At 34.8% G+C, this 26,643-nt stretch overlaps 5 protein-coding genes across 9 annotated transcripts; 4 read left to right on the top strand and 1 right to left on the bottom strand.

Moving 5' to 3' along the window:
* Positions 1 to 770: 770 nt before the first annotated feature.
* On the top strand, positions 771 to 3,753 carry LOC127245860 (uroporphyrinogen decarboxylase, chloroplastic). 2 transcript variants are annotated; one of them, XM_051266958.1, is made up of 6 exons: positions 771 to 1,027; positions 1,673 to 1,791; positions 2,257 to 2,367; positions 2,506 to 2,694; positions 2,800 to 2,925; positions 3,035 to 3,753. In XM_051266958.1, exons 1-6 carry the CDS (start codon positions 928 to 930, stop codon positions 3,548 to 3,550), a joined length of 1,161 nt encoding a protein of 386 aa, XP_051122915.1. In that variant the 5' UTR covers positions 771 to 927; the 3' UTR covers positions 3,551 to 3,753. The 2 variants fall into 2 exon arrangements, with proteins under 2 accessions (XP_051122915.1, XP_051122914.1); XM_051266957.1 differs by having other exon boundaries at positions 772 to 1,027; positions 1,670 to 1,791.
* A 1,150-nt stretch (positions 3,754 to 4,903) lies between these two features.
* On the top strand, positions 4,904 to 7,658 carry LOC127245859 (CBL-interacting protein kinase 2-like). 2 transcript variants are annotated; one of them, XM_051266956.1, is made up of 2 exons: positions 4,904 to 5,184; positions 5,916 to 7,658. In XM_051266956.1, the coding sequence occupies exon 2, from the start codon at positions 6,203 to 6,205 to the stop codon at positions 7,535 to 7,537; it is 1,335 nt and encodes a 444-aa protein (XP_051122913.1). In that variant the 5' UTR covers positions 4,904 to 5,184; positions 5,916 to 6,202; the 3' UTR covers positions 7,538 to 7,658. The 2 variants fall into 2 exon arrangements, with proteins under 2 accessions (XP_051122913.1, XP_051122911.1); XM_051266954.1 differs by having other exon boundaries at positions 4,904 to 5,189.
* A 3,007-nt stretch (positions 7,659 to 10,665) lies between these two features.
* LOC127245963 (adenine/guanine permease AZG1-like) lies at positions 10,666 to 14,852 on the top strand. The gene is made up of 3 exons (XM_051267137.1): positions 10,666 to 10,714; positions 12,506 to 13,630; positions 14,062 to 14,852. Exons 2-3 carry the CDS (start codon positions 12,539 to 12,541, stop codon positions 14,680 to 14,682), a joined length of 1,713 nt encoding a protein of 570 aa, XP_051123094.1. The 5' UTR covers positions 10,666 to 10,714; positions 12,506 to 12,538; the 3' UTR covers positions 14,683 to 14,852.
* Positions 14,853 to 16,085: 1,233 nt separating this feature from the next.
* LOC127245787 (mini-chromosome maintenance complex-binding protein) lies at positions 16,086 to 19,944 on the bottom strand. 3 transcript variants are annotated; one of them, XM_051266826.1, is made up of 12 exons: positions 19,703 to 19,944; positions 19,360 to 19,398; positions 19,148 to 19,255; positions 18,925 to 19,068; positions 18,613 to 18,660; positions 18,194 to 18,313; positions 17,936 to 18,094; positions 17,746 to 17,817; positions 17,289 to 17,605; positions 17,079 to 17,214; positions 16,701 to 16,996; positions 16,086 to 16,587 (listed from the first exon to the last, which is right to left on the bottom strand). In XM_051266826.1, exons 1-12 carry the CDS (start codon positions 19,868 to 19,870, stop codon positions 16,470 to 16,472), a joined length of 1,725 nt encoding a protein of 574 aa, XP_051122783.1. In that variant the 5' UTR covers positions 19,871 to 19,944; the 3' UTR covers positions 16,086 to 16,469. The 3 variants fall into 3 exon arrangements, with proteins under 3 accessions (XP_051122783.1, XP_051122781.1, XP_051122782.1); XM_051266824.1 differs by having other exon boundaries at positions 16,088 to 16,587; positions 19,360 to 19,473; XM_051266825.1 differs by having other exon boundaries at positions 16,089 to 16,587; positions 18,940 to 19,068; positions 19,360 to 19,473.
* Positions 19,945 to 22,732: 2,788 nt separating this feature from the next.
* LOC127245889 (sugar carrier protein C-like) lies at positions 22,733 to 26,074 on the top strand. The gene is made up of 4 exons (XM_051267032.1): positions 22,733 to 22,872; positions 23,003 to 23,328; positions 24,195 to 24,827; positions 25,563 to 26,074. Exons 1-4 carry the CDS (start codon positions 22,734 to 22,736, stop codon positions 26,025 to 26,027), a joined length of 1,563 nt encoding a protein of 520 aa, XP_051122989.1. The 5' UTR covers position 22,733; the 3' UTR covers positions 26,028 to 26,074.
* Positions 26,075 to 26,643: the final 569 nt, after the last annotated feature.

Below are 26,643 nucleotides of genomic sequence, written 5' to 3'. Positions count from 1 at the left end.
TGATTATTTAAAGTAGAAATTATGGAATTTTTAAAAATAATAAAAATTTAAATAATAAATACAGTAATATAGTGAAGTATTTGATACAATAATGTAAAATAAATATTGGTTGTGGTGGTTTTAAAATTTTAATTTATATTTTAAATGTAAATTAGGCTTTGAGTAAATAAAGATTTTTAAAAATTTAGAAAAAAAATTAAAAAAAAAAATTTAAATTTAATAGGATAATATCTTATTAAAAAAAAATTCAATGTTTTTTTTAAAAAAATAATAATTAAATAATTAAAGCTATTTGATGAAATCCATATAGTTCATAAATACGCCGTTTATAAGAATATTTTAGCCAATAAATCAAGTCTATGCAGCATAAATGGATACATAAAAGTGATATTATTTGTCTCATATCAATTAGTATATAAACTTTCGAATATTAATATTTTATTATTAATGGATTTAAAATAATAGTAAATATAATATCTAACTTTTTGAATATACATTGTAATTTATATATAAAAAAAATATTATTTGTATAATAATAATAATAATAATAATAATAATAGAAGAGTGATATTGCTATTTATGATAATAAGATAATAGATTCAGGATGAATAAGTAAGAAATATAGAACGATTAGTGATGGACACAAATGTAATAAAATTTGATCGTATTTCATTTTTTTTATTATTATCTTAAAAAAAATAATAATAAAATGGAGTCTTCGTAGGCAGAGTGGTCCAGGGTTTATATCTGACAAGATTAGATTTCAGATTTCATGCCTCTTATCTTCTTTTTTTCTTCTTCTTCAATTTCCTCTTGAATCATATTCCTTGACTACGTCTTCTTTGTTTGAAGAGATTTTCCATAATTGGGGGTTGAGATTCTTCAATTCGTCGCTGGAGGGGGTTTTCCAGCGCAGTGAGCTAAGAAATGGCGTGCATTTATGGCAGTTCAGTTTCATCGCTCTCTCTGAAATTGAATTTGACCTCTCTCTCAAATCACAAGCCTAGATTCGTTTGTTCCTCGGGAGGTAATTCGATTCCCTTTTTCTATTTTCCTTCTTCAATTCTATGAAGTTTTTCTGTAAGAAATGGTAATTCTATGGAATCCGAAGGTCTAGCTTTTGGCTCTAGTATTGCTGTCCTCAAGCTTGTTTTAGGACCTCAACGTCTTAGTTGAGTTTCTAATTAATTAAACGAGTGCTGAATTGTGGCTAGCTGATTTACTTGTTCTTATTCTGCTATATGATGAAGTGCCTTGAATTGGCCATTGTTGTTGATTTGATTGTGATCTCAGATTTATTTACAAGTTCTAGGAGACATTTCAATGGTGAGGATGTTGCATAAGAGTGATTGGATTGAACCAAATAACTTTGTTAGAATGTTTAAGCAGGAACTCCTCACGATAGAAGCTTTCATGATGCTCCATGAAAGTAACTTACACACACCAATGGAATAATCTAAGCTATGTAGAGAGTCAATGAAATCTAAGTGTATTTGTTTAGGATTTATAGTTTTAGGTGTTTTTGTTGTGAGGTAGGAGGAATCGTAAATGTATTATATGGAATGATGTTTTGTGTACTTCTGTTAACTTTTATTGCTATGTATATATATATATATATATTGTATTTTTGGAAATAGTTTAGGAATGAATTTGCTGTGTTATCGTGCAGCAGCTGTGGCGGAACCGAAAGCTGTAACAGCTACAGAGCCTTTGTTGCTTAATGCAGTACGAGGAAAAGAGGTGGAGAGGCCGCCGGTTTGGCTTATGAGACAAGCAGGGAGGTACATGAAGGCAGGTTTATATGATGACATATTAAACCCCTTTGTTGTTTCACACTACCCGTCTTCTTCTAAAACAGGCTACTCAATATGTTACTTTTGAGTTCTATGTGAATTTCAAATAAGGATGCAAATAGTCCCTGGGCTATTGTTTTTTTCTTGCACACTAAAAACTTTACACTGATATATTCCCTTTTATAAGTTGAATTTGATCGTGTGAATATCACACGAGTGATTGTGCTGATCCATCTCTAAGCAAATATATAGAAGTGTATTGAATTTAGAAATGCCAACTTAGTCTATGAAATATGGCTATGGCCAAAATTGTTATTCGGCCTCTTTAACATCTTAATCGATACACAGCTAATCGGCTTTTGGGAATGGATGCATGACTATCCTTTTTTGTCTTATTTTAAGGTTTTTTATTTTTTCTTATTATGTTATATTGAATGTGCGGTTGTGTAATTTCTTCTTACAGAGTTACCAAATCCTATGTGAGAAGCATCCATCCTTCCGTGAACGGTCAGAAAATGTAGATCTTGTGGTGGAGATCTCTCTTCAACCTTGGAAAGTCTTTAAACCGGACGGGGTAATATGGTTTTCCGGCGAAACTAATTCTTCAATTGATAAGACTTCTCTTCTGCAGTTCTGCTTTCCTTTTATATATGGTCAAAAAGGTCGATTCATCTGATAAATTCTTGCAATCCTTTACCCTTCAATTTTTCAGGTCATCTTGTTTTCCGATATTCTTACCCCATTGTCCGGCATGAACATACCTTTTGACATTGTGAAAGGTAAGGGTCCTATCATATTCGATCCAATTCGCACAGCTGCTGATGTTGAGAAAGTGATAGAATTCACTCCTCAAGAATCGGTCCCTTATGTTGGGGAGGCATTAACGATCTTGCGCAAAGAGGTATGATTTTGCAGCCATGATCAACTAAAGCTTCTCATCGCCCTTTATGAATTGGTTTGTCACTTTTTTAAATGTATTTTTCTTGTTTAATTTTGTCCTTGGTAGGTAAACAATGAAGCCGCTGTCCTTGGGTTCGTCGGGGCCCCATTCACCCTGGCGTCATACGTCGTCGAAGGAGGTTCCTCAAAGCACTTCTCTAAAATAAAGAAACTAGCTTTCTCAGAGCCAAAGGTTAACTACTTAAAATTGAGTTTTGAATTCGTTTCTGCGAAAGGCATACGATTCTCTACTTTTACAGCTTAATAATCATAATCCCCCTATTTCATCGCTGCTCTTTTAGGTCCTTCACGCGCTACTTCAAAAGTTTGCAACGTCGATGGGCAAGTACATCCAATACCAAGCCGACAAGGGAGCTCAAGCCGTTCAGATTTTTGATTCATGGGCCACTGAACTCAGCCCTGTGGACTTTGAAGAGTTTAGTCTTCCCTACTTGAAACTAATAGTGGACATGGTTAAACGAACCCATCCCGACCTCCCACTGATACTCTACGCCAGCGGGTCCGGTGGCCTGATAGAGAGACTACCATTGACGGGGGTAGATGTGGTTAGCCTGGACTGGACGGTGGACATGGGTGAAGGGAGACGAAGGCTCGGCCCTGATATGGCGGTCCAAGGTAATGTGGACCCCGGCGTGCTGTTCGGGTCGAAAGAGTTTATTACGGACCGGATTAAGGACACGGTGAGGAAAGCCGGGAAGGGTAAGCATATATTGAATCTTGGACATGGCATTGTTGTGGGCACTCCTGAGGAAAATGTTGCCCATTTCTTTGAGGTTGCTAAGAGCCTTAGGTATTGATTGGAAATGGAGTGTGTGTTGAGAGGTAAGAGGATTCCTTCATTGTTTTGAGGTGAGCCTCAAGATAAAAGGGAGAGTTTTTTTGTATGGTTTTGGGACCATTTAAGGTTGTAATTTATGCACTAGTTATAGCTATGGATTTTGTGTTTTTTTCACTTAGATCACCATGTTAGATGTTGTAGTGATCAATATAATTGCTCTGACGCCTCCGGATCTTGTATGTCACACATTGTTCGTCTAGTGTGGCATATCTTATATGATTTAATTTGCAAACTATTAAATTTGACGCACCCGTTGGTGCAAATTTTCACTATAAAAAATATATATACAAATATATATATATTACTCTTCCATGTCACATAAGATGTTTCATTGACTTTGTAAAATGTTTAGTAAATTCATAAGAAATTGTGTGATGGTGTGAGTTAGACCCTGTATTATAAAATATTTTATTTGTTTTGTTTGTATAAGATAAAAAGTTTAATGAATCCATAGGGAATTGTTTAATGGTGTCAATTATGTGAAATCTTTGGTCTCGGTGTTTTCAATATTTACAAGTCAATACTATATAAAATTCCTAAATAGTATCTAAACTAATATTATAAAACCGCTATGCACCGGGTAAATTTTCAGTCGAACTTAATACTAGGTCCGGCAGACAAGTCACATAAGACAAATCATGTGTGGTAAGTGACCTGAGGTATCGGGAATTTGAACTCATGACATCACGGTCACACATCCAATCCTCACGGGACATATTAAAAATATATAAAATACACTCTTGATTAGTATTTTAGTGTTTTTAGAAATAATAATAATAAAGTAAAAGTAAAAATTACACTTCAAAAATATCAACTAAGAATTCAAAAAATACCATAATACATTAGTATAATACCTAAATAATATCAATTCAAAAGTTCAAAAATACTTGTTAAGGGTTGAGTACATTCTAAAAATACCATAATACATTAGTATAATACCTAAATAATATCAATTCGAAAGTTCAAAAAATACCTATTAAGGATGGAGTACATTCTAAAAATCACACTTTTTGAATAATTTAAATTTTACTCTGTTGACTGAAAAATCACGCCCCTAAAAAATAAGATGCATAGAGAGAGAGTCTTTAAATAGAAAGAATTAAAATTCACTCAATGTAGGTATAAGAATTCCTAAAATAGGGACTAAAACAACGTAATATAAGATACGTTGCATCGAGAGAAAGACCAGAAATAGAAAAGAATTAAAATCGACTGCAACAATAGCAATACTAATTGATAACTATTTCCATCATATTGTGGATAAATATCAAACATAATTAGGTAAGATTATAGCAGTTGGATGATGAGACGCGCCGTCCAATTAGCACAAATTAAGGAGGGGCAGGGCTGCCAAAAAGGGAGTTTCATCAATGTCCTCCTCCTTATAATATCTCGAAACTTCCATCTACAACGACCTAGACGGAGCAGAAGAAATTCCGAGAATAATATATAGCCAGCCTTTCCGTCTTCCAGACATCCGCGATTCGTCGATTCCTTTCCCTTCTATACCAATTATCATCTTCATTAACTTCGTTGATTATATTCTCTCGCTCTTATCCAGGAGGAACGAAGCTCTCGCTCCGCTCTTCCAAGGTAAGGTATGCATCGGCGAAGCGGTTAATTTTCTGGAAAAAGTTTTTCACGTGTTTTATTCCAAGTTTTTTTTTTTCTTTTTTATGCATCGATGTCGATGGTTTTGGACGACTTTACGTCGTGGATTCTGATTTGAGCATATTCAGTTAGGCTTATTTGATTTTCTTCGTCACGTAAAGATGGAGGAGGATACTCGAACTAGGTTTTTACTTTTTAGCATTTTCAGCCATGCAGTTGTGATGTTCTTCGTGTGTTCATCTTTTTTATTTTCCGTTTGATTTGATTATCACGTCTACATTTTTGTTGCTCAACGTGAGTTGCTTTTGAATTCAGCTATGTGATTGTGATGTTCTTCGTCTGTTCATTTTTTTATTTTTATTTTCCGTTTGATTTGATCACGTATATATTTTTGTTGCTCAACGTAGGTTGCTTTTGAGTGAGGTCTGTGTATCTTCTATAATGAGAATTCTTCTGTTTAAAGAGTCATGCAACTACTGTCAATGGCAACGTAGATTTAAACTTTTTGATTAGAAAGAAGCTCTTCTCAAAACATTATGAAATGTTTTAAGGAATTTTTGTGTTATATTTGGCATGTGGATATGCATTTCTAGTATCTGTATCATCAGTAGCATTCAGGATCAGGAACATGAAATTAAACATTCCTGAACATGCTTAATTCTAAAGCAGATAGGTTTCAATTTCCCTAACTGTTATGTTGTTTTTTGCATCAGGGACTTGTACAGCAGCATCAAGGGAATGCATAAAGATGTGCTTCACCTTTGAGGCCTGCGCACTAAACACCGACGCCCATCTGCTTCTCAAGTCCAAGCCAATCGTGCACGGCATTGGGCATGAATCTCAGTGCACGACGAGCAAATGTTGCAGCAGCTTAACGTTCTACGATGCCCCAACTGATTGTCTTTTGAAGCACGATTTTGAGGAAGACGGTTAGTTTTTTGTCAAATATAATATCCAGGGGGAAGATCAGGGGCTGGCCCTGAACTATAATTGGGTGGAAATGGATACTAAGGGTAACATATTGATGGGGAAATATGAAATCGGGAGGTTCTTGGGACAAGGCGCGTTCGCCAAAGTTTACTATGGGAAGCACATCGAAACAGAGCAGGCTGTGGCGATCAAAGCAATCGACAAGGCAAGAGTAGCAAAACTTGGACTTATGAACCAGATCGAGCGAGAGATATCAGTGATGAGGTTGATCAAGCACCAAAACATTACTCAAATATACGAAGTAATGGCCACGAAAGCCAAGATTTACTTTGTGATAGAGTACGCTAAGGGGGGAGAGCTATTTCGGAAAGTCGCCAAGAAAAGGCTAAAAGAAGGCACCGTCAGAAAATACTTTCAGCAGCTGATTTTTGCGGTGAATTTCTGTCACAAGAGGGGCGTTTATCACCGGGATTTGAAACCAGAAAATCTGCTTCTGGACGAGCACGGTTGCTTAAAGGTATCGGATTTTGGTCTGAGTGCACTCTCCGAATCCCAGGGGCAGGATGGGTTACTCCACACGGCCTGTGGAACCCCAGCTTATACTGCTCCGGAGATTGTTACTAGGAAAGGCTACGATGGAGCTAAAGCTGATATATGGTCTTGTGGGGTGGTTCTATTTGTTTTGTTCGCCGGTTATCTTCCGTTCTACGATCAGAATGTTATGGAGATGTATAGGAAGATATTCAGGGCCGAGTACACGTGCCCTGAGTGGTGCTCACCTCAAGTAAGCAGGTTGCTTTCAAGAATGCTCGATCCAAATCCGAAAACCAGGGTTTCCATTGATGGAATAATGGCGACTCCCTGGTTCCGGAAAGGGTTGGATTCAAAACTGGTGAAGGGTAAAGCAGGAGACATAGATGCCGATGCAGGAACTGATATAGTAAAACATTTTGGTTTTGAAGATCTTGCGGCAATGTCAAAACCTGTTACCCTTAATGCATTCGGCATCATCTCACTCTCCTCCGGATTGGACTTATCGGGTTTGTTAGTGAACACTGACCAAAAGGATGAAGCTAAGTTCACGTCGGATAAGTCTGCATCTACGATCATTTCAAAGTTTGAGGAGATTGCTGGTAACATGAAATTGAAAGTGACAGAGAAGAACGACAAAGGTTCCTTGAAATTAGAGCACCAGAAAGACAGTTGGAGTGGAAGTTTAACAATCTACATAGAAATCTCCGAAATCACTTCCTCCTTCCATTTTGTTGAGATGATGTCTAGAGGCGACGGATTATATTTTCAGAAAATCCTGAAACAGGACATGAAACCGGCTCTTGGGGATATTGTATGGGACTGGCAAGGCGACCAAAAGGTAATAGAACTCTCTAGAGATATACTAGCTTAGCTGCTGAATCTCCAACATCTCTTGTTCCATTTGTTTCTGCTATCCGATCTTTTTGACAGTTTGTTCTAATAGTTTGTTTTCATCTACAATCTATCGAATGTTTTCATCATTTCTATGAAATAAAACCTTTTTTTTTTTTTTTTGTACTTCTTTAATTGTCTATACAGTTTTAGCATAACTAAGAGATATCTAATCTAACTGTCATTAGAGTGTTCCTGGAACAAGTTTATGAGGAAGAATTCCTATTCTAAGTTCTCATCTATCCTATTTTGCAGCAGAAATTTTGAATATGAACGAATGTACAGAAACATAATCGAAATGCAGCCAACAGATATAAAATAGCCAATTGTGGAATTATTTTACACAAATATACTGACTTATAGAAGGTTCTATTCAAGAAACCCGTGTATGGTTGGTTCAAAATTTCATAAGAACCGAACTAGGCGAAATCCAATTATATCAGAAACTATAAAATTGCTATTTTATCAAATGAAAGCTAATTGGCTGTAACACAGGGCACAATAGGCTTATAAGGCTCGAAAAAGATCTAACTCAAAAAGTGGGATCAATGATCAATATCAATTAGCATATTAAGAATTAACAAGAAAACTATAATAAAAGATTATTATAGGCAACAATTATTAAAAAGAAAAGAGGGACTGATGGGCATCAATAATATGCTTTATGTAAAGTAAGTGTAAAGAGAAATGCAGTTAAAAATAATGGCATAATGAGAAGCACATCTAAGCATTGGACATCTGTGGACTACATTTTCATATGTTTGTGGGACATTCATTCTATGCATCCTCAACTTGTGCTACTTCCACTAAATCATGTTAAAGACCATGGGAGCCCTCTTCTAGTTCCATTCTTTTTATTTTTATTATTTTTTCATTCTTTATTATTATTATTTTTTCCGGATATGGAGTTAGTGTAGCAAGTTGAGAACCAAGTGCACGAAATCATTCGAGATATCATAATGGGGAATTCAAGTGTCTAATAAAGCATGAATAGTTGGCCCCTTTGGCCTACTTAAGTATTTTTAAATATTCACACTGATCTCAAGTCATTCATTCATTCATTCATCATTTTCTCCTAATTAAAGTATGTAACAATGCATGCTGCTAATGGTGGCAAACACTTTTCCTTCCGCAGCCCTTTGTTTTATTTGAACCACAAAAGTATATTCAAAACTTTTCTAGATAGTTAGGTTATATGTATGTATGTATCCCTAACACCACTCTGTTCATAAGTCTATAACTCCCTAGCAGTTATCGAGCATCATCATTATCATCTCTTTCATATTATTAAATGCTTACCAAGAAAGCGTCTAGCGATTACATATATCCGTATGTACAGTATAACAAGTTATGAAGATTTTGAGGCTAAGTAAATATTCAGGAGACGATACTTATAAGTTACATATCCAAGAAATTTTATAATTTTCTGCACTATGAATACTATAAAGCATGAATATGGTTTGTGGTAGCCTACCAGTTTCTAGCAACTCATCAGAACCTATATCTATCTATCTATATATATATATATATACCCTATATCTTTATTCAGGTAACTTTCATAATCACTTTTAAAGCCTCTTCTTTATGGAGAAAGGGACAGAAAAGAAACTAATGAAATGAAGGCGGATTGTTCATGAACCAAAAAGTGTGTATAAACAACGGCCAATTAATTTGAGCACTTACCGTTATACTATGCTGATTGTCATTCTCAGTACTATGTCTAAACAAAAGCTAGTTTTGCGCCTAACTCGAACATCATAACAAATAATTCACAACTAGGCATTACTTATTGAAAAAAAAAAAAAAAAAAACAGGAATCTATTGATTGAGATAAAGGAGTGGGTGCATCAAATGGAAACCAAACCAAAAGGGTATATATTAGCTGTTATGATGCTATCAAAATTCTTCGAATTCCCCTTGGTTCCCTCCAATCTAAGTAGCTTTCCATTACAGACAAGTGGCAATGAGGAACTCTTAATTATGATTTGCAATATTCTTGATTCAGGTATGATCATGAAATGAAATGAAATCAAACAAAACACAAAATATCACTGATATTCTGAGAGAGAGAGAGAAGAAAAAAAAAAGTAGACTGATAGCACTGCACTCAATTCACTAGCAAATTGGATGCAAACATATAGCAAGGTAAAGTCTATAATATCCACCTATATTTTATTATAAAGACATAAAATATCATTTGTTTTATTTAAATTCTCGTATTGTATAAAGTAACCACAAAACACTCTCTCCACCCAAACACACACTTACATCAATATGCACTTAATTATGCAAATAAGTGAGATGAACTATCTTAAAACTATAAAATGAATGGTTAATTTTCTCTTTATTTATTTTGCTCAAAGAATGATATTCGAGGAATTTTATCTTATTTATTTGCATAATATTTGTATAATTAAGTGCATATTTACATGCAACTTCACATAGAGTATTTTATGCATTTATAATAACATACATGTAAGGATGCAATTTGCCCTATATAGCAATTATCAAATACTTTGGCTGGAAATAACAAAGGTAGTCTGTGATTACCATATGATTAGGTTAATCGACATTAGGCCTTTCGGCGGGGGTTAGAACTGTCTTGTCAGATTGGTTATGGCTAGGTTTGGATTCTTTAAGCTTTAGTTCTCCAGCAGGTGGAATCGCTTCATCCCTTTCCTATCTTCCTTTGCTTGGCAGGGGACAGGTAAACACACCATTATCAATAATTAAATAAACAAACACATCATCAAATAACTTTTACCGAACAGAATATGCTGCACGCTTTTGAATTTGAAGACGAATTAAGAAACACACTAAAGTTTAATCCGAAATGTAGTGTAGGAAGGAACGAAAACATTCATGAATCTTAACTTCGTTCGTAATGTGAAAAAATTCAACGTGATTCTAGTCGACTTCTTAGAAATTGCATAGACAGAATAAAACTCACATTCACAGCTACGAAGAAACTCAAAACATCTATTTGGCTGTCGCTGGAACCTGACGCCGCCGATGAAACCTAGAATGGAGAAATAGAACGTAGCTGCGCCTGAAATTCATCGTTGTATGCAATAATCGATTCGGAATGGTGAAATTCAAAACATAAGCTGCTGGAATTCTGATTCACACGAAGAGCGGGAAATTTCAGATGACAAAAGTAAACACCAGTTTTTTTTTTTTTTTTTTTTTTTTTTTTTTTTTTTTTTTTTAAGGATAGTATTAAATAGGATAATTTAGAAATTAGGCGATGCGATGGAGATAGAAATATATATTTTATTTTTTTTATTTGGATGATGCGAGGAGATAAAAGTATGGGGTAGAGATTTTAGTATAATTAATTATTTCTTATTTTTGAAAATATTACAAGTGTTTGGGATATATAAAAAAAGAAATATTACAGGGTATTTGGGACAGATGGAGTACCACTTATTTTGTCACTTTTAAAGAATTATTATTTTTAAAAATTTAATTTATATTTTTTTAATTTTATTTTAATTTTAATCTATAATTATTTTTGCTATATAATAATTATTTTCATTAATATATTTTTAATTATTTACTAATTATATTCCTCATAAATTTTTGTGTCTACATTAAAGCGAACAAACTAGCCAAGGAGTATGATTTTTTTAGTTAATATAGAGTTACAGATTTCTAAGTTGCGTGAATTTTTAAAAAAATATTTTATATGATATATTATGAAGAAAAAAATATTATTCCTATATTTATTTATTTATTTCAAAAAAAAGTTGATAAATAAAACAAAATTTAAAAAAATAACGTCCGTAATCATAACTAATCATTTTTTATTCAATTTGGATAGCTGAAGTTTCACCTGTTTCACTAAATTAAGCCTCTGTTTGAGCAATATATTTTTACTCATTTTGTATTATTTATTTTTCAAAAAATATTACATTAAATACAATTTTTTTTTTTTCATAAAATATCAAATCAAATACTAACTTTTTCCAAATTTTCAAAAAAAAAAAAAACTCCTATTTAAACAAATCTTAGCCATTAATAATTTAAATTAATTAAACTATTATTTTTAATTAAGAGAATGAGATAGGTTTAAGATAATTTAGCATATATTGAATTAATTTAACACATTAGGCATTAGCATAGGATCCAAATTCTTTTTCATTTGTGTATCATCGGCATGAAGATAAAAACTAACAAATATGACAAAATGATTCTGCCGAGCATCTTTATTAGATGACATGATTTTTACAAAATTATGTTAAAAATATAAAATATGTTATTTTCAGTTAAATATTTTAATTTTTTTTTATAAAATGAGAATTTGCAGCTGCGGTTTGAAAATGCAAATTGTAAATTCTCGACCTAACCTAATATTTAATATCGAAATATTTGAGTTTTTTTTTATAATTAGTATATAAAGGTTTTTAAAAAAATACAAAATTGTACAAATTTTATAAAATTACGAAAAAAACTAATGTTAAAAGTATGAAAATTTGATGTAATTTTGTAAAACTATAATCCCATGTGAATTTTATGCTATTGTACCTTTAATAAATATTTGAATAAATAGATCCAATATAATTATAGTCCTACCTATAAAATCAAGCCATTATATTAATAATATAAGTTATAGTGCTTAGTTACATGATTAAGTAATCTTTTGTAGTAACAAATTATATATAGAAAATAATTTAATATGATAAAGTAAATGCGTAATTAAAGATTATATATTAAAATAATCATATTTTATGAACTTGCGAAATAGGATAAAGAAAGTGTGAAATTAAACACACTTCAAAACAAACTAAAAAATCACACACACAATATATATATTACGGCTGGTTATTTAACATTAGATCCATGCAAATTCAGAGTATATATTAATTATTTTGACTATCTTTCCATTTAAACATTATTATTATTATTAGTAAATAAATAAATAAAAGAACAGAGTATATATATGTAGGCTTAATCTTTAGTCTGCACACAACTCACCAACATGGATGTGGAGTCCGGCACCGAGCATCCGCCGCCGCCGCCGCCGACGGTGGCGGCGGCGGCGATGGCGGCCGTGGTTTCCTCAATCAACCGCCTCAACGACTACGTTGCAGAGAGCCGAATCGGAAAGCGGTTCAAAATAAAGGAGCGGAATACCAGCTTCACCACCGAGCTCCGCGCCGGCACGGCGACGTTTCTCACAATGGCCTACATCCTCGCCGTCAACGCCTCCATTCTCACAGACTCCGGCGGAACGTGCTCAGTCGCCGATTGTATCCCTCTCTGCTCCGACCAATCGATTTCGCCGGCCGAATGCATCAATCACCCCAATTCGAGACTCCTAAACCCCGACGAATCGTGCAAATTCAATCCAGTAAACCCTGGCTACGCCGCCTGCCTCGAGAGAACGAAGAAGGACCTAATCGTCGCCACGGCGGCCTCCGCCCTAATCGGATGTCTGATAATGGGGATTTTCGCCAACCTCCCCTTAGGATTAGCTCCGGGGATGGGCGCCAACGCCTATTTCACCTACACCGTCGTCGGATTCCATGGATCGGGAAGCATACCTTACCGGAGTGCTCTGGCCGCGATTTTCATCGAAGGATTAATCTTCCTAATAATCTCAGCCGTCGGACTGCGTGCGAAGCTCGCGAAAATGGTGCCGAAGCCGGTGAGGATTTCTTCCTCCGCCGGAATCGGATTGTTCCTCGCCTTCATCGGATTGCAAGGCGAGCAAGGAATAGGTCTAATCGGCTACAGTTCGTCCACATTGGTGACTCTCGGAGGTTGCCCTAGATCCGCCCTTGCAGCGGTGGCGCCGGTGGTAACTTCTGCGAACGGCACCGTTTCGCTCCTCCCCGGCGGCGCCGCCTCCGGCGGCATACTCTGTTTGCACGACAAGATGCAGAGCCCCACTCTGTGGCTGGGATTGGTCGGAGTGGTTATAATTAGTTACAGCCTGATGAAAAACGTGAAGGGAGGGATTATATACGGCGTCGTTTTTGTCACAGCTGTTTCGTGGTTCCGCAACACCGCCGTAACCGCCTTTCCAAACACGCCGGCCGGGGACGGCGCGTACCGTTACTTCAAAAAGGTCGTGTTGTCTAACTCTATTGTATTATATAAATAAATAAATAAATAGTAGTACATAACTATAATTTAAATTTTTAAATACGATTTTCATTTAATATTATTCCTTTCCTTTTATACTCATTTTAGCAACTACTTCCTCATATGTTTTAAAAATATTTTTACACATTCATTTATTGTCACTGTGAATATAATATTATTATTCTTTAAATTTCATTTTGTATCCTAAATGTCCTCGTTATTTTTGGCATGAAGGGAGAATATTACAATGTAAATAATGATGTCATCTAAAATTTAAAGTTTTTAAATGAATCGATCATCATTTAACATGGTATTAGAATCAAAGCATTTTATATTTGAATTTCGTGGTCGTTTATTCATCATCGTTTACATATATCGACCTTGCACGTAAAGGGCGCATTGGTCTTTTGACAGGTAGTTAGCATTCAAAAAATCGAGAGCACCGCGGGCGCGTTGAGGTTCACGCACGTCGGAAGCGGTCGGTTCTGGGAAGCTCTGGTGACGTTCCTCTACGTCGACATCCTCGACACCACCGGAACTCTATATTCAATGGCGAGATTCGCCGGTTTCCTCGACTCACAGGGGAATTTCGAGGGGCAATACTTTGCCTACATGTCCGACGCGGCGTCGATCGTGGTGGCGTCGCTGCTAGGGTCATCGCCGACGACGGCTTTCATCGAATCGTCGACAGGAATACGAGAAGGAGGCAGGACAGGGCTGACGGCGGTGACGGTGGCGATGTATTTCCTGATGGCGCTGCTGTTCACGCCGCTGCTGGCGTCGATTCCGGCATGGGCGGTGGGGCCGGCGCTGATTCTGGTGGGGGTGCTGATGATGAAGGCGGTGGCGGAGGTGGAGTGGGGGGACATGAGGGAGGCGATTCCAGCGTTCGCGACGGTGGTTCTTATGCCGGCGACGTATTCGATAGCGAATGGGCTGATAGGAGGGATTGTGGCGTATATAGTGTTGCATGTGTGGGAATGGTCGCACAAGCTGTGGCAGAAATTCAAGAATCGAAGAAATGCACAAAAGTGAAGAAAATAAAATAAAATGAATTTTGTTTGTGTTGATTTGGTGTATAATAAATAATATGCTTTTCATTTTTTTCTTTTATCCTTGTAAAGAGTGAAGTCGATATGTGTTTGTGGATATATACATTGATGATCTCACCGTTGTTGTGTATGATTCAATATAGTTGTTGCTTATGATTCAATATAGATTAATAATATATGAGATAATAACATAATATTTATGTCCTTCTAGTTTTTATATGAGCACCCTAATTCTCCTATAGAGATAGGAGACAGTGATAATGTTGATTAAACATAATGAATATACCATAAAATATACAACGCATATTAAACATTCTCAATAGATAAATACATAAACAGATGACACATAAATGTCTTGCTATACTTGATTTTTTATATTTTTTTAAACAAGGAAAAATGGATTTGGATAAATGGGAATTGTGAGGAAGAAAGGGACAGGACTTAGGAGGAGACAGGAAGGGTCATAATGGTCCTGCGTGGTGGCAACTGCCTCTGCCCGACCAATAAATAACTTCTTACTGATTTGGTGGGCAACTAGAGCCGGTGACTTTATACTAATAAATTTGTTTAAATCATTCTAAATTGATTGATTAATTAATTAATTTAAATTCGATAAGCTTAAGACTCGTTTCTCTTCTTAAATCATTGTATTTAATTCAAAGAGAAAAAAAATGTGAAGTAGAGGCAACTGGGCTCAGTCACATAGTTCTTGTGATGAAAATTCAAAGATCAACATCCCTTGTTATGCTTATCCTCCCCAACAGCCTCTGCCCTTTTTCTCTCTCTTAGGCTGAAGAAATTAATGCCAAAAACAGGGAAGATATTTTGTGGAGAAAGGGTGAGGATGATGATGTTTTTGAGTGATTGTGAATATTCTTTCATGTACTAGTTAGTGGAGAAAAAGAGATTCCATCATCAACACAATTAAGTTCACAAAACAAACACACTACACTCCTTAAACTAATTGCTAATTAATTCAATAATTCATCCACCAGAATCCATTCAAAACGTGGCTGCCTTGAACATACATACACAAAAATAAATGACCACATTGTGGGAATAAATTCTACTTGCCTATACCACCTCTAACTGAACGTTACGTGTGTATGTATGATTAAGACGACGATGATTATGATGCTGTGAGATTATGCTCAAGAATACAATAATCACCACACAAGCAATGATTTGGAATTGGATGATGTTTCATTATCTAAATTCACAATTTTGTAAACTATAAACCCCAAAAAGAAAAAAACATGAACTTATTTTTCATATACAACAGGCTTAACCTTAACCATTGAATTAATAAATGCCACGTATCAAGAAACTTTACACTAGAGTACAATTGATTAATTAATTAATCAATTATAAGCCTAGATTCAATTCCATATTATAAACCACAACAACCTGAGACAAGATAAGCAAATTGAACAGGATATTTAATTTAACACCATCCTTCAAACATCTAATGGGATTGATTAATTTACATTGAAACTTAATTTCTGTAAAAAAAATATATAATAGTATAAGATAGGATAAGCAGAAGCTCTTATAAAGGAGGAGGATGATGATGATCTCAAATAGTAAATTACCTTCAAACACTGCTCAAAAATACATATATCTACATAATTAACTGTTGAATAATTTCCAAATCATTAGAAAGAAAGCCCATAACTCAAATCATTGATAAGAAATTTGGTTCATAGCTAACTATAATCTACAAACTTTATTATACTTGTAATAGAAATGGACATTTAAAGTTTATTAGAGTTACCTTGGGAGTCTCTCCTTCCTCAGCCTCTCTAATTCTTTCACCATTTCCCAGTGCTGTTTCGACAAGCATCTCTCTCCAAAACTAACAGACATTAGCCTCCCCATTGTAAGCCATCTACATCACCAAAAAGAAACAAATATGTGTGTATCAGAACAGTAAGAATGAATCATAGATCTGCATAAAAGAGTCTAATGAATCAAAGATCTTCATAAAAGAGTCCTTTTTACCTGCTGAAGTCTTCACTGCCCAAGCTCCTATCGGATTGCCGGGCAGCAACTAAGTCGTCTTCAAGGACCTTCTGCATTTGCGGCTCGATTGTATGAGGTAGAGACTTCATGGTGGCCAGATACCATCTCCATGCTTTCCGCATTTCTTCAGAAACTTCAAGATTTGAGTTTACTGAAGATGGACAGAAGGGGAGAACCAGGTCGGCAGGTAGGATGTTTGACTTTGCTTCGGATAAGATTAGCAGCTGAATGTCCGAGGCCATCTCCATTTTATAGTATGTGAAATCATACTCAACCTGGGAATAGATATAACCAACAATGTAAGCAAGCGAATTCGTAAACTAGCATTACTTCAATGAACCGGTTATATGAACGAACCTTTTGGGACTCCATCACGGTTTTCAATATGCGTGCATTTTCGCACCCTGTTGAGTTAAGTGTGCCAGTTTGCAACGAGGTCTCATCGATGGTTAAGTGAGAGCCATCAGCTAACTGCAAAATGCCGGGTACCAGTCTGCACAAAAGTAGGTTTCATTATCATGCCCTATATTACATGCTCGTTTATGTATATTAATGACTTTGAGCTACCTATTTGTTTTGTAGTCCTTCCTCGGAGCAAGTGTAGCCGTGTTGAGATAATCCACGGTAAGGGGCAAGGATTGTGTGAAAGGCAGAAGGGTTTCAATTGCATGTTTGAGTTGATTCCCGAAAACAGAGGTGCTTTCCTTGTTAAAACAAGTAAGATTCAAAGATAGTTTCCCAACAGCAAGTGAATCTATTCTAGCATGGACTCGGGATAATAGGTGCAACAACATGTACTCAGCTGCAACCCTGTCATTTCCAAGAACAGCCGTGAAGTGTCCGATAAGGGCTTCCCTAACTTCTTTCACTGCACTGGGAGTTAACTGCCACACCATTAAAAAAGAAAATTATCTTAGCTACAGAAGTGGTATTCAGCGAGAGGATCAAGATCAATGCACAAGGCTAGAGGACATTATGCTGAAAAGATTTAGGTATGAATTGAAGTGCAAGCTTGAGAACTCACCTCAAAGGGTAGACCAGGAAGGAAATCATTAACTAGCAGTTTCCGATGTGCAACACAGTGAAGACGAGGCACCTGCAATTACAACAGTATATTAATTTCAACTTTTCAATGATAAAAAGAAATGAAAATTAGTGGTTGTCGGAACATAATGGCAAAATAATACACAACAAAGCGCAAGATGTCAAGGGACCTTGGAAGGAGGCAGATATACTAATGCATCTTCACAAAAGTCATTGGTGATTTCATCAGGATCATCTCTGGCTAAAGCAAGGTCCGGATCAAAAGTGAAGATGCCCACAAACTCAACAACATCATTTAGCTTCAACTCGGATTCTGGAGAATCATATATCTGCATGTTTCATTTAAGAAATCAAGAGCATGTCACATATCAGATCAAATAAGAATTTCATCCGACACCAGAACTGAATTTGGAAACCAGTGTGTATACCTTAACTAAACAGGGGAAATTATTTTTTCCAATATCAGGACACAGACTAGAACCAAATGCAGTTTCTTCAGTTGCAATCTTAGGCGGGCTTGAAGAACTGGCAGCCAATTCATCATTCCTCTGACAACAAAACCAGATGGCAGCAAATCAGGTATTATTAAATAGCATGCCTATTGAACAAAATCAACAAGACTATACTCCACTATGTTTATCATGCAATCTAACAAAGATCATCTTAGTCTCAATCACTTCTTCCAGCTAACTTATCAAACAACGGGTGGAAATGTATTTCAGATAGGATCTTCATATACTATAGGGTAAGAATCACATTCCAATGTCTCATGCCCAAAGCAAGGCATGATCATTGAACATCAATAAGTTTAAGCCACGATAGCTGTGAAGTTGCAGGCATTGCTCACCATCTTTTTAGAATTTGGAGAGTCCTCGGGAGCATCATGACTCGGATCCTGCCAATACACGTCATTGGTCATTTCTAAAGCAAACACAAACTCTTAACCATAATATATATGCTAAAATTGTTGAAATTTACAAAAGAAAGCTTGGAATAGCAAGTGTAATGGAAAAACATTAACAGGGTCAATGGTGAGATGCTCCAACCATTGATCATCTACTAAAATCAAAAAGAGGAATTCAATACTGGGACATTTCATGGATCAGAATAAAGCCTAATCCAACAAATTTATCAAAACAAATTGTTAGAGAAGACTAACAGATGAGTAATGTACCGCCATCTCAACATCACTGAAGGTGGCAGGATCCTCCCTATGTCTCTTTTCTCTATGCGGAGATACAGTATCTGTAAACAAATTTTTCATAGCTTGTGGAGATTCAATCCATGAACTCTGGCCTGGGACCTGAAAATTACAAAAGTAAAAAAGATTGCAAAAAAACAGTGTAATGGAAAAACGTGAAAACAATAAAATGAAGACCTACAGGAACACAGTAAAGCAGACGACGCTCCCATATTTTCATATCAGATGAAGAGTCAATAGGTGATCGGGAAGCATCAGCAAACTTATTAGTTTTCCAAGTATCGCCATCCTGCATTAGATGAATTCAATCAGGCAAAACATCTCTATTGTGACACGAATTTCTGGTCACGGAATGCAATTTCAGAAGAGAACACGAAATTGAACAAATTATACCTTATAAGCACCAACATAGTACTCATTCCCCAACATATCCTGTATCATACCCCGAAAACGAACAAGAGTATTAGGCTTAACCCATTTAATTGTTGATTGATCAAGCAAGGGCACCTGAAGACGACGATACAATCAATAAGTATAGAACAGTCGACATTTAGCCTGTTATAAAGCTTGACTTATATCTACTAGCCAGCAGCTAACTGTAATCCAAGAAATTTTTACAGATAGCAACAATCATTCCCATTCTTATTTCGAAATACAGATCTTCTAGGTTTTCCATAAGAAATGCTAATTAGAGAGAGAGAGAGAGAGAGAGAGAGAGGGATGAAAAGAGACTAGCCTTAGAGAGACCATCTTCATCGAGAAGAAATTGACGGAAAAGCTCGGTGGCTCCCCAGTCCTTGCCATCTAGCACTGCCGCAGCGGAACCGGACGACACGGCCTTCTCGAACGTCAATCGCACTGCTCCGAGCGGATTCAAAAGGCAATCGTACGGAAGTCCAACCATCTTCGATTCCTGTTTTCCCTCTCTTCGCTCTCACCTTAGTCGTTTAGGGTTTTTTCCCTCAGATGTCAAATGACCTCCCCGCGCCAAAATAAGAAAACGGACTGCTGAGTTTCCCGCCAAAGTTCCATCACATTTCCCGCCATTTTCCTTTAATTTGGGCTGTATCACTTCTTGGGCCGACTCAATTTATTCGTCTCCAGCCTCCCGTTACAGTGATCCAAAGTTTTGATTATTCAGTGAAATAATTTAAAATAAGAAATAGTTTTGCTTTTTGTACTAAATTTTAAGAATATTAGTATTATATTTGAATGTGATACGAATAAAAATAAAAAAATTAAACTAAATTTATTAATATTGTATAATATAAAGATAATTAAATTTGTGTAATATACTATAAATTAGAAGGGTATTTGTAATATTAGGTACATCATACCATTACTAATGAATACTTTTACTTAATAGATGATCAAGGGACGTATGGGGTAATTTTTTTTTACGTAAAATATACCAAATTACATAAATAATGCTATAAAAATAATAAATATGTTATATATATTAATTTTTAAATAAACGAAAATATAGAGCGCATACCTTGTTTGCTTTGATTCAACTTATACATATAGATATATATACAAAGGCACACAAATGTCACTTTCATAACATTACCAATTAAATCAAGACCATGCTTTAATTATTATTATTATTTTTTTAGTTATATTACTAAAATAATATTTGGTTACTAAAAAAGATAACCTTATGATAACAGTATTTCAACGTAGCAGTCGTACGTTATTGGATTGACATCTGACCAAATTATTTATTATTATTATTATTATTTTGGATAAATATAAAGTTTTGGAGAATTTAAAAAACCGTAAAAATGGCTTTGTTCTTATAATTTATTTTTTCACATTTTTTTCAAAAATATTAATACATTGCAAATATTCATTATGTAAATATTCATTAATGTTAAAGTGTGACTTGGATTTAGCGGTCTACTCGACCAAAAATTAAAACGAAAGGACTGTTTCAATTGACAGGGTTCCTTTTTGGTTTATCCTAATTAATAATAAATAGGCTAGGGTTTAGAGTATTTTGGGTGCTTATAAATAGATAGTTATGGTTCTTAGCCATACGACGTAATTGTAGCTCTCTTTGAATCAGTATAATAAAATCTCCACGGTTCATGCCCGTAGACGTAGGTTGACACACCATCATCGAACCACGTAAACACCTATGTTCTTTATTTGTTTCCTTTCTCGTTTTTTCATAACAAGTGGTATCAGAGCCATATTTGATTGATTAAAGATGTCCTCGTATAAGTTTGATCTTGAGAAGTTTAATGGATCAAATGACTTCACGCTCCGGAAGGTCAAGATGAGGGCACTTCTGGTTAGTGCGTATGTGTTGGAGGGAGAAGAAAAGTTTTCTAATGACACGAATGAGGAGATAAATAAGGAGATTTTGGCAATGGCTCATTTTGCGATCTTGCTGTCAGTTACTAATGAGGTGTTACGGGATGTTGTAGATCAGACAACGGCATTTGGGTTATGGAATAAACTATGTGAGAAGTACCAAAAAAATTCTCTCACGAACAGGCTATATTAGAAGCAACGTCTTTACACCCTCCGGATATCCGAAAGTACTCAGGTAAAGTACTACGGGATTAATATGATAATTAGTATGGTTTTAGTTTCTAGTAATTGTGTGTGGTTTCAAGAAGTGGTAGGTGAGGACTTGTCAAAATAAATATGATGGAATTATCTTTATTTGATGAAGAAGAGGTATTGCGAATAAAATAAAAAACGTATTGCATTATCTTTTCCCTCTCTTCAACCAACAATTGTTGGGTCATTCTTGATCTTCAGGGTTGAGGTTAAAGCAAATGATGAAGATCAAACCCTAATTTTATTTTGTTCATTATTTGGTTCATATGAGAATTTTGTAAATACTATGCTATATGGTAGAACTACAATTTTTGTTAATGATGTGAAAGATGTCCTTATGTCCAAAGAATTGAAAATAAAAGTTTATGTAGAAGAGGATTGGTTCAGGTCTGTTTGCATATAGGGGAATACCACACGAGAGGGGTAACGGGAATGAAAGGTCACGTTCAAAATCAAAATAATCAAAATTCTCTAATAAAGTTAAGTGTTATGAACCCTTTATCAAAATGGGTGTTTGAATTGATGTTTTTTAAGGAAAAAAAATTGAAATAATAAAACAGATAAACAAATCTCAAGTAAACACACCCGATCTCATTATTAATTTCATTAATTTAATTTAATGCATACTTATATTAATATTATTTTTCTATCAATCAAATCAATAGACATTAGAAACTCCGAACCCAAATGGAACATAAAATTTCAAACTCAACTTAAAATTAAAATTCAATCCAAAACCAAACATAATTCTCCCAAGTGCTCAAAAGAAACACAGCCATTCTTTTTGCTTAAAAATTTTTATTTTATTATTTTAGTTGTCAAAATTAAAATATTTTATTTTTATATTTTTTATAAAAATAATTCTTAATTAGATATTAATATTCCTATATTTTAACTTTTCCTATTTCTTTTATTTTAATATCAAAATAAAATAGATATTACAATAATTTATTACCTTATATATGTATAAAATATTAATTTTAAAAAAATTATTATTATTAAACCTTGCAAAATTTATCTCAATGATGTAGTGAAATTTCCAATTCATATTTAGTAACAAAAATGATTATAAGATTCTTTATTTGGCAGCTAATGTGAACTTCTGGGAGTTGGCTGTTGAGATAATCTTTCTCGTTAGCAGTTTTCTCCGTTCTCAAAATTTCATCTCCTGGTTTGGTTTTCGGTTGGGGGCAGAAATGGCTGGCGGTGGTATCGCACCTGCACTTCCCGGCGGCGGGAAGGTGTATCCGGGAAATCTGACGCCGTACGCTTTGGTGACGTGCGTTGTTGCGGCCATGGGAGGGCTTACTTTCGGCTACGATGTTGGGATTTCAGGTAGGGTTTAAGTTTTTTTTTTTTTTTTGAATTTGTGGTGTTGGTAATTTGTCTGCGATTGAATTGGATGATTTCGATTGGACTGTGGTTTGTTAATCTGGTGTTGATTTTGATTTTGATTTGTGTGGAGGTGGTGTGACGTCGATGGATTCGTTCCTGATGCGTTTTTTCCCGTTGGCGTACGAAGAGCAGAAAGTGAATTTGAGAACGAAACTGAACCAGTACTGTAAACTGGACACCGTTGCGATGTCGCTGTTCACGGCGTCGTTGTTCGCGGCGATGGCGTCGTCGATTGGTGCGGCGACGGTGACCAGAAAATTCGGAAGGAAAATGTCGATGCTGGTCGGAGGCATCCTGTTCTGCGCCGGATCCTTGATCAATGGCTTCGCGCAGAACATCCCCATGCTCATTTCCGGTCGGTTTCTACTGGGATTTGGAATGGGATTTTCCAATCAGGTTTTTGAACATTTGTCCAAAATTTTCCTATATTTAAATTACCTTTTCAATGAATTGAAGCAATATAGTATGTGTTTTGTTGTTTTCATTTGATCGAAATTAATATTAATATATTGCATCCGTACATAATCAATATACTCCCGCTTACTATAGATTTCATAGTACAAATTAAAATATATATATATTTTAGTATTGTATAATATAAATACCAATTATATTTGTCCAATAAATTATATAAAATACTTAATATAAAAGACAAATAGTGCATTTTCTATTAATGGTATTATTTTTAGTAATTATACTTTATATATTTTTAATAAAAAATTATTTTACATTTTAAAATATTATTACAATAACATCATAAATCTATGCCAAAGTATTTGTTTTTTTGATTTAGTATTTGTAATCATATGAAAATAAGAAATATTTAAGGGTTAAGGACATAGTGTTTTGTTCATGATTATTTTGATTAGAAGTGTGCTTATTTTGTATTTTCATATATATATATATATATACACACATTTTTTTTTTTATGTTAGATATAAAAATTTTATATAAAAAATAATATTTATATTGTCTAAACATTGTCACCGATGATTAATATGATCTATTTCCAAAATTATCTAGTGTTTGTTTGTCTATGTGCCATTTAAATTTTTAAATAGCAAAAAGTTGAATTTAAATAGTTATTTGAAGTGATGTTTTTATTATAAAATAAATTTGTAATATAATATAAAAAAATAAAATTGATTAATTTAATATTTTTAAAAAGAAAAAAAAAATTCTAAAACAGTAAAACTAAAAAAAACACTACACTAGTGATTAAACTTAACCGATTGTTTAATTTTGTGCTGGTGCATTTGCAGGCTACGCCTCTATACCTTTCAGAAATGGCTCCCTACAAATACAGAGGAGCCTTCAACATCGGATTCCAGATGTCTATCACCCTCGGCATTCTGGCGGCCACCGTAATCAACTACATCTTCGCCAAATTCGACGGCGGCTTCGGGTGGCGGCTGTGCCTCGGCGGCGGCGCCGTCCCCGCCGCAATCATCGTCATCGGCTCACTCCTCCTGCCGGAGACGCCTAATTCCCTAATCGAGCGCGGCAAGCGCGAAGACGCTCTCGCGAATCTTGTCCGAATCCGCGGCGTACGCGACGTCGGCGTAGAATTCCACGACCTCGTCGCCGCGGGCGAGGCGTCGCAGAGAGTCGAGCATCCATGGCGCAATTTCTTTGGGCAGAGAAAGTACCGACCTCATCTGACGATGTCCGTATTGATCCCCTTCTTCCAGCAGCTGACCGGAGTGAACATAATAATTTTCTTCGCGCCGGCGCTGTTCAGAACCCTAGGCTTCGCCAGCGAAGCTTCTCTGATGTCGTCGGTGGACGTCGGAATCGTGATCGTCGTCGCCACTTTGGTCTCCATCTACGGCGTCGATAAATGGGGCCGGCGCTTCCTCTTGCTCGAAGGCGGCTCGCAGATGTTCCTCTGCCAGGTTAGTTACATTTTTGCTATAAATTCAAATACTACTTTCCTCGTTATCCAATATTTTCTTTTATTGAGTACACTATAATCAATTTATATATGATAAGTGAAAAATAAATTTGGATAATAATAACTTAGGCGATCCAAAATACCTGATAAAAGACCAGATCCAGACCAACTTGATTAATATATTAATAAAATATTAATTAAGAAAAAATAATTATATTAATTTTTCTATATGAAATTTATGCATAATATATTTTGTTTATTCATAATTTTATTACTTTATTTTCAAAAATAATATAATAATTTAGCTACTTTTTTTTTTTTACTTTTTATATATTTTATTTTAATATTAGAATATTATTAGTATTTATTAATTTTCAGATTTAACTAAGTTTATATATTCTCCGGACAGAAAGATTAATTACTTTAAAATATAATTCATTTGTTAAGTTTTATTTTACTTATTTATGATAAATTTATTATAATATTTTTGTTACAAATACATAAAATTTGGTATAGTCAAATATCAAATATAATTACTTCTTAGGCCGATCATGTTATAGTCAAATTCAAATATAATTGAATTCAATTCGGGTTTTGAAATGAAATATGCGTGTTCATGTCGAGTCTCGGGTAACCATATTTGACTTTTATCATTTCTTACCATCTACTCTAAATAATATTTAGAATAAAATTTTTTAAATTGAATAATACCTAACATATCTCAACATATATATAGATTGTAGTGGCGATTTTCTTCGCCGTCAAGTACAGGGTCACCGGAGCCCCCACCGTGTTCGATAAATGCTTCGCGTCGGCGGTGGTGCTGTTCATCTGCATCTACGTGGCGGGCTTTTCGTGGTCGTGGGGCCCGCTCGGGTGGCTGGTGCCGAGCGAAATATTTCCGTTGGAAATCCGGCCGGCGGCACAGAGCATAAACACGGTGGTGAACATGACGTTCACGTTTCTGGTGGCGCAAGTGTTCATGCCGATGCTGTGCCGCATGAAGTACGGGCTGTTTTTGGTCTTCGCATCCTTCGTGGCGACGATGTCGGTGTTTGTGTATTTCTTCCTGCCGGAGACGAAGAATATTCCGATCGAGGAGATGATGTACGTTTGGAGGAATCACTGGTTCTGGTCCAGATACGTTACCGATGATGATCTTCCTACAAATGGGGATAGTATTTATATGTATCGTATATGAATGATTAAATTTTATGGATTCCAGAATAAGGGTGTTTTTTCATGAGATTTTATCCAATTTTAATTTTAATAAATATCAAATTAATTATTAATTATTTATATTATATTCAAAATTAATTTTAAATTCAAAATATCATATTTATATTTATTTATATTACATAAAATATAAATTGTAAAATATTAAAATTATTTTATACATTTTCGTTAACTAATAAAATATTATTATTTTAAATTTTTTATAAAATTTCAAAAAAATAATATAATACTATAATATATTACCTCCATTCGGTTGTAACAAGTAGATCTATTTTTTATGTGCTAATTTTAAATATTAATTATTATATTAAGATATAATACAAATTAAAATAAAATAACAAAAATATTTTTAATAATATGTTATAATACTAATATAATGATATTTATATACAAAACTTATAAAAATAAAAAGATATATATTTTTATTATTAAATACGACATAAATAATTTATCTTTAACTGACGGAGTATGAATTATACTAATCTAATATAAATATAACACCAAACTATACTAACATTGTTGTTGAATTTAATACAATAAAATGGAAGGAATATAATACACATATTTTATTTATAATACTA

The sequence above is a fragment of the Andrographis paniculata genome, unplaced genomic scaffold (genome assembly GCF_009805555.1).
Source record: "Andrographis paniculata isolate CXL003 unplaced genomic scaffold, ASM980555v1 Contig25END, whole genome shotgun sequence".
Taxonomy (NCBI): Eukaryota; Viridiplantae; Streptophyta; class Magnoliopsida; order Lamiales; family Acanthaceae; genus Andrographis; species Andrographis paniculata.
Note: the sequence above shows the minus strand (reverse complement) of the source record. Positions and strands in the feature narration are given on the sequence as shown.

What these genes read in the sequence shown, in the direction of transcription:
- LOC127245860 (XM_051266957.1), top strand. Translation starts at nt 928, where the DNA reads ATGGCGTGCATTTATGGCAGTTCAGTTTCATCGCTCTCTCTGAAATTG. An exon ending in ATTCGTTTGTTCCTCGGGAG is followed by an intron (nt 1,028 to 1,669) that starts GTAATTCGATTC and finishes GTTATCGTGCAG; the next exon opens with CAGCTGTGGCGGAACCGAAA. An exon ending in TAACGATCTTGCGCAAAGAG is followed by an intron (nt 2,695 to 2,799) that starts GTATGATTTTGC and finishes TGTCCTTGGTAG; the next exon opens with GTAAACAATGAAGCCGCTGT.
- LOC127245859 (XM_051266956.1), top strand. Translation starts at nt 6,203, where the DNA reads ATGGATACTAAGGGTAACATATTGATGGGGAAATATGAAATCGGGAGG.
- LOC127245963 (XM_051267137.1), top strand. Translation starts at nt 12,539, where the DNA reads ATGGATGTGGAGTCCGGCACCGAGCATCCGCCGCCGCCGCCGCCGACG. An exon ending in CGTACCGTTACTTCAAAAAG is followed by an intron (nt 13,631 to 14,061) that starts GTCGTGTTGTCT and finishes GTCTTTTGACAG; the next exon opens with GTAGTTAGCATTCAAAAAAT.
- LOC127245787 (XM_051266824.1), bottom strand. Translation starts at nt 19,870, where the DNA reads ATGGTTGGACTTCCGTACGATTGCCTTTTGAATCCGCTCGGAGCAGTG. An exon ending in ATTTCCCCTGTTTAGTTAAG is followed by an intron (nt 18,095 to 18,193) that starts GTATACACACTG and finishes TGAAACATGCAG; the next exon opens with ATATATGATTCTCCAGAATC. An exon ending in TATATCTGCCTCCTTCCAAG is followed by an intron (nt 17,818 to 17,935) that starts GTCCCTTGACAT and finishes TTGTAATTGCAG; the next exon opens with GTGCCTCGTCTTCACTGTGT.
- LOC127245889 (XM_051267032.1), top strand. Translation starts at nt 22,734, where the DNA reads ATGGCTGGCGGTGGTATCGCACCTGCACTTCCCGGCGGCGGGAAGGTG. An exon ending in GAATGGGATTTTCCAATCAG is followed by an intron (nt 23,329 to 24,194) that starts GTTTTTGAACAT and finishes GTGCATTTGCAG; the next exon opens with GCTACGCCTCTATACCTTTC. An exon ending in CGCAGATGTTCCTCTGCCAG is followed by an intron (nt 24,828 to 25,562) that starts GTTAGTTACATT and finishes ACATATATATAG; the next exon opens with ATTGTAGTGGCGATTTTCTT.